The sequence below is a fragment of the Carassius auratus genome, unplaced genomic scaffold, assembly GCF_003368295.1.
Source record: "Carassius auratus strain Wakin unplaced genomic scaffold, ASM336829v1 scaf_tig00215816, whole genome shotgun sequence".
Taxonomy (NCBI): domain Eukaryota; kingdom Metazoa; phylum Chordata; class Actinopteri; order Cypriniformes; family Cyprinidae; genus Carassius; species Carassius auratus.
This window is the reverse complement of record NW_020528257.1, coordinates 17501-23363: the sequence shown is the minus strand read 5'-3', so window position 1 is coordinate 23363 and position 5863 is coordinate 17501. Positions and strand designations below refer to the sequence as shown.

The 5863-nt window shown below is 35.9% G+C and overlaps 1 protein-coding gene across 1 annotated transcript in view; it reads left to right on the top strand.

Annotated features, from left to right (window-relative positions):
* Positions 1-203: 203 nt before the first annotated feature.
* The window catches only part of LOC113095968 (sex comb on midleg-like protein 4), a gene marked incomplete at its 5' end in the record, with an annotated part of 6858 nt that continues 1198 nt past the window's right edge, over positions 204-5863 (top strand). The window contains 4 exons of the mRNA XM_026261337.1: positions 204-404; positions 1272-1478; positions 2709-2854; positions 3804-5863. The exon at positions 3804-5863 is cut by the window's right edge and continues 1198 nt beyond it. Of these exons, the coding sequence (XP_026117122.1) occupies positions 204-404; positions 1272-1478; positions 2709-2854; positions 3804-3929 (680 nt within the window). The remainder of the gene's footprint in view (positions 405-1271; positions 1479-2708; positions 2855-3803) is intronic.

The window sequence follows — 5863 nt, the reverse complement described above, 5'->3', positions numbered from 1 at the left end:
GTGATTGAGATTTACAGCTGATTACAGAACTGGCTTTACTGACAAAATGCACATTAAATATTACATGGCATTTATTGTGAAGCCCTATCTAATATGTATAATGCAGACTCAGCGAAATAAAGTGTTGCTGCTTAAGTATTAACACAATTTCCATAAATGTGCAATTTATTGGAGTTTAAACACTCTTTGTTTCTCTTCCTCAGCCACCTTTGATGGTAAGCAGCATTTGTTGAGTTTGCCAGTGGTCAACAGCGTGGGCTATGTCCTACGCTTCCTCAAGAAGTTGTGCAGAAGCCTGTTGTGTGAGAACCTCTTCAGTGACCAGCCCATCGCCCCTTCATCGTCTCCCTCCTCCTCTTCTTCATTCCATGCTGAAAAGCACTCAGACGGACAGCCCAAGTCAAGTGCGTGCTCATCAAGCTTTTACGTGACCTCTGTTCTTCTACCCTTTTATACTCTTCTTCTACCCATTAATAGAGCTGTATTTACATCTGTCCCTAAACAAATCTACACAGCATAACTTTTTTATATTTTATATATTAGATTATTATTTATTATTTATAGTTTTTTTTGTCTTTTTGGTTTTGGATGTTTTGTAATTTGCCCATTTTATTGCATCTGCACTCTTTTCTGTTGCTGCCAAATTTGCCCTTCTGAAAATGCAGAGGAGCCTTTAGTGCAAGCTGAGCTTTTTAAGTGGCAGTGAAAGGTTGAGTGCCTCTGTGAGTGGCCTGTGGTTTGAGTGTCTAAATTCTGTTGGCTCCATCTCTCTCTCTCTCTCTCTCTCTCTCTCTCTCTCGTTCCTGCCTGAATGTGGTTTTGGAGCTCTAGAGATTAGTCTGAATGTCATGACTCAATCCCATGTCAATGGTTAACGTGGTTAAGAGAGGAAAACCTACTCTGGAAAGGTGCCTACATATACTGTATGCATATCAGTGATTCCTGCATATAGCTGCGTTTGCACTGTCTACCCCATAATTTGACCTAGATAAACTACGTAAAAACACTATTTTGGTTATATTTAGTAATTCTTTCTTTAATTTACATTTTCATTTAATTGATTTTAAATATTTATTGAACCACCTGTAATTAATGATAATGTTTTTTAATTTTTAGCTTTTGAGTGAAAAATGAAATTGAAAAATGTGTTTTCTTACCATTCTTTGTGCATGTATGTATACAATATTCTTCAAGGACCATGCAAGGCAATCTTCATCTTCACTTCACTTTGCATGCATTATTTTCCCTAAATTGTGTTTATTTTTGTACAGCAGACTCAATGGTGGACGATTACCATGGAGATTCAATGGACCCCAAGCGCTATTCAGTTGACCCCATTGACTCTGCCTACGGTGCGATGTCCTCACCGTACACCGCGAGTAAACCTGTGTATGGTTTTCGTTCTGGCACTGCCTACTCTGGAGGTGTGTGCAGGCAAGCAGCCAGTCCCAGCACATTCCAGGAAGGAAACAGAAGTGGTAAGAGAGGAAATGTCCACTTTTTCACAGAAGCTGCAAGTGTTTCCACACTACTGTAAAACTGCTTTAAGATGAGAAGATGCTCATGTGAGAAGACATCAAGAAGGAATCAAAACACTAAAAACTGGTATATATAGGCCCTATGATTTTGTTCTTCACAACAACGCATCAAAATAAAAGTTTGGTTTAAACTGTGACAGAAACATATTACTTAATGTAGTACTACTACTACTAACTAACAAAATGATTAAAACATTTGGTTTTTAACATTTTTTACTAGAATTTCCTTACCAGAAAAAATGTAAATACACAACACAGTATTTCTGAAAAAAAAAAAGAAAAGTTTTTCATAAAATCATTTATTTAGAGATGCTTTTGATTATTCAGTCCAGAAAATGATTGAAAAACACAGAATCTGGCAAAAATAAAATTGCATTTCAGAAAGAAAAAAATAAATAAAACATATTTCGTAGGGCCTTAAAAATTTAACTTCTGTTAAACTTTTAATAAATGTTCATTTATTTTTAATTTATTTTTATTTTATTTTATTTATTTTAAATTTTAACACTTTTAAATTGTGTACGTTAAATTAATTAGACATGCTTTTTGATTAATAAGATTTAATTTAACCATTAAAACAGAGTCTAGGAAAAAACAGAACCCAGACAAATTAAAAACGGAATTTGTAAAAAATAAAAACAGATTTCACAGGGCCCTATAAAAACACTGTACCAGTGGTTCTCGACCAGTGATGCTACCAGGAAACTTCAGTCAACTTCCAAGGGGAAGATTTTTTTACCAAATCCTGTGTTTAAAGAAGACTTAAAAACTTTAAGATTTTTAGTGGTTTTGTATATCCTTATTTTAATTCTTTGTTTGTCTTAGAACCTGGATTCTCACATTTATGTAAAACTACATATGAGGAAGTCTCATTTTAAAACTATGATTTCTAGAGCCGAAAATATTTTTTCTAATTTCGCCAAGCTCTAACATATTTTAATGGGTAGAAATTGAGTGATACATTAAAAAAAATCTTCAAATTGAGTCATGGGGTCTTCTGTGGTGGACAATGGAGGGCCTTGGATTCAGTAAGGTTAGGTACCACTGGTATATTCTGATTAACAATTAACTTCTCATTATTTAACCTTCTCAGTTCGACTGATTTGCCCAGTTTGATGGCGACCAAGAATAAGTCCTTGCTATCTCTGAACCTGATTTCTCTTTATCTAGCCTATAGTCCATCCCCAGAGGGAGGGGAGGCAAAGCCCCCACCCAGTAAGGATCCCTCCAGGTGGAGCGTGGATGAGGTGGTGTGGTTTATCAAGGATGCAGACCCTCAAGCGCTGGGCCCTCACGTGGATCTCTTCAGAAAACATGTGAGTTTGATTGACACATTTATTTACTAGTGGCAAACAAACACCATGTGTTGAACATTTAGTCAGATAAGAAATCCCTGTGTGGGCAACATTAGTTCAGTTTCGCGTTAGAAAACCCTGGATATGATCAACTGTGTGTTTTCACAACTCACACTTTCAGAAGCAATTCAAGTACACATCATTGTTAAAATAAGCACCTGATCTGAATGTTACAGGAGACTTCTTTGCACACTGCTTATTTAGATTAGAACAAAAGCAAATACAATTTAACACTAACATTGAATTCACTCTTCCGTCCAGGGCTGCACACTTAGCCGAATTGAAATTGGAATCGTGTGCATTATTAAAGTGCAAAAGCCTGTGATTTAATTAAATGTGGAAATGAGTGGATCTCAGTAGGTGCTCTGAGTGTGGTGGTTATGTGCGAATTGTAATTGGAAAGCACTGCAGCTTCACATTTATGTAATTCGCCACATCTTTGCTACAAGTGAAGAAATAGAGGTAGAGATGATTGTTATTATCCAGGTTGAATGTGCAGTTTACATTGGTTTTATAAATATTACAATAAGTATGTTGGCTTGACCGAGTAAATTGTCCTAGAGCTTTCAAGCCATGGCCACTGAACTTAGATGCAACTCGATTAGATGCATGCTATCTGTGTGCTAAATATGTTAGCCTTCAATCTTTTAAAAAGGCCTTTTCAAGTCAGCATTACAATTGGTCTTCAAACTTTACTTATCTAGTTAATATATGTACCATTAGTGCTTCATAGTAAAGGTCTTTGCCAAGTTTTTAAGCTCTGCTTTTACTCTGCACCACTCACATAATTTAGTTTCTATTATCACATTATTTGTTAAAATAATTAGCATTTTTGGACCAGATTTTTATGGCATCTCCACTAGCAGTATTGTAAAACATTCTGTTGTGCACATTGTGATTACTTCTTCAGGAGATTGATGGGGATGCTCTTCTTCTCCTGAAGAGCGACATGATCATGAAGTACCTGGGACTCAAACTGGGCCCGGCTCTCAAGCTCTGCTACCACATCGACAAACTAAAACAGAACAAGTTCTGACCTGTCTCTGCACCCTACAAACACAGATGGATTCACTCACAGTATTTACTGTCACTCTCATTTGTTGTAGTACAGGATCCTCCTCCAACCCCACTCCCCCCCACTCTGGTCATTTGAGGACAAGTACCAGACCATTTTTTTTACTTGCTTGGTGTGTCTGCCTGTATATTGAGGCATTTTACTGACCAGAACGTTTCATTTTTCTAATTTCAAGTGCACAAGCATTTTATTGATTACTTGATACTGAACACTGCTCTAATCAAATGGCATGTCATCTCAGCTGCTTTCTGGGATTTGAGTTATTTGTCCTCAAGTGAGAGTTATGCAGATGAGTTATAAGTGTAAATCATGCTTTTTCAAATGGGCGTCATTACAAACATATTAAGTCAGAGACAAACGAGCTCCAATGTTTTCAGAGCCATGGACCCTTGTCTAAATCCCTGTGAACTTCCAGCCACCTGCTGGTGAAGGGGAGTCACTGCAACTCTGTCATATTTACTACCATTGTAACCAGGAACCATTCAACTTTCTTTTTTATTTTGACAGCTACTTCAGAGGCCACTAACCTGGGAGATCACTAACATACAGATTTCAGCATTGTGCTTTTGACTGAACAGATACAGTACGCACACAGTTTTTGCAGGGTACAACTATGAACAGTTTCACTTTGCAACCAGCAAATAACAGGCACAAATGCAACTTTACTCAGCAATGGACCATTCACGTCATCTTTGGAAAGCCTCCTTGGCAGCCTAAATCAGAACTAAACAGGATACACTACTAGGCAGTTTAAAATGGTGCATTACAAACATAGTAATGCATACCAGGTGCTGTTTCTCAACAAACAAGTCAAGTTAATAAAAACAACTATACTGTTACAGTACATTTCTTACTGTGGACCAAATAGAGGTCTTATTAGTCCCTAAATGTCTTGTTTTTCCCCTCTTTTCGGAGCAGACTGAAAAGCTGCTCTGATTCTACACAAATGTCAGCTTATGATTTACTTCGAAAATGAGAAGAACTTTACAGTAGTGCTCAGTTAATTCATTTCATTGGGTATCATGAACTAACAATGAGCTATACTTTTACAGTATTTATTAATCTAGTTGAATGATAATTACTACATATACTACTGTTTATATGTTTGGGGTCTGCAAGAAAGAAAGTAGAATAAAAAAATTAATTGATCAAATCTAGCAGTAAAGATATGGTTTCCACAAAAATACTAAGTAGCACAACTTTTCCGGCATTGATACGAAATCTTAATCATCATATTAAATTGGTTTCTGAAGGATCATGTGACACTGAAGACGAGTAATGATTCTGAAAATTCAGCTTTGCATGAATTTCGTATTACTGTGCTATAAACAAACATAAATTAAAAATGCACAATAGCATATTTATAAATTGCCATTAGCCCAGATTAATAAATGCAGTAAAATTGTTAGTTTACATATGAATTAATAAATGTAAACAAATTGAACTTTACTGTAAAGTTTCATCAAAAAGTACGACATGTTTCAGCCTATTTTTTAAATGTGACATTTAGACTTTGATGTGTAATAATTGTTTATTATTTATTATTTGTATTATTAGTATTTTTTTATTGAGCTAAAAGTGGCATTCAGAATCACTGTATTCCTATTCAGACAGGTGAACTTAAGGGATCGTTCATGCAAAATGAATAATTTGTCATCATTTATTAACCCTCATGTTGTTCCAAGACTTATAGTGAAATTCAGTTTTGTTCCACAGGAATGCTTATGAATGACATGACGGTGAATAAATGATGACAGATTTGCCATTTTTAGGTGAACTATCCCTTTAAGTCGGCCTTGATGATGTCATATCCAAAAATGGATTACACCGAAGTGTACAACTTTTCTGTATCTGCAATCATGTGTAAATATGATAACTTATGTGATAATCACTGA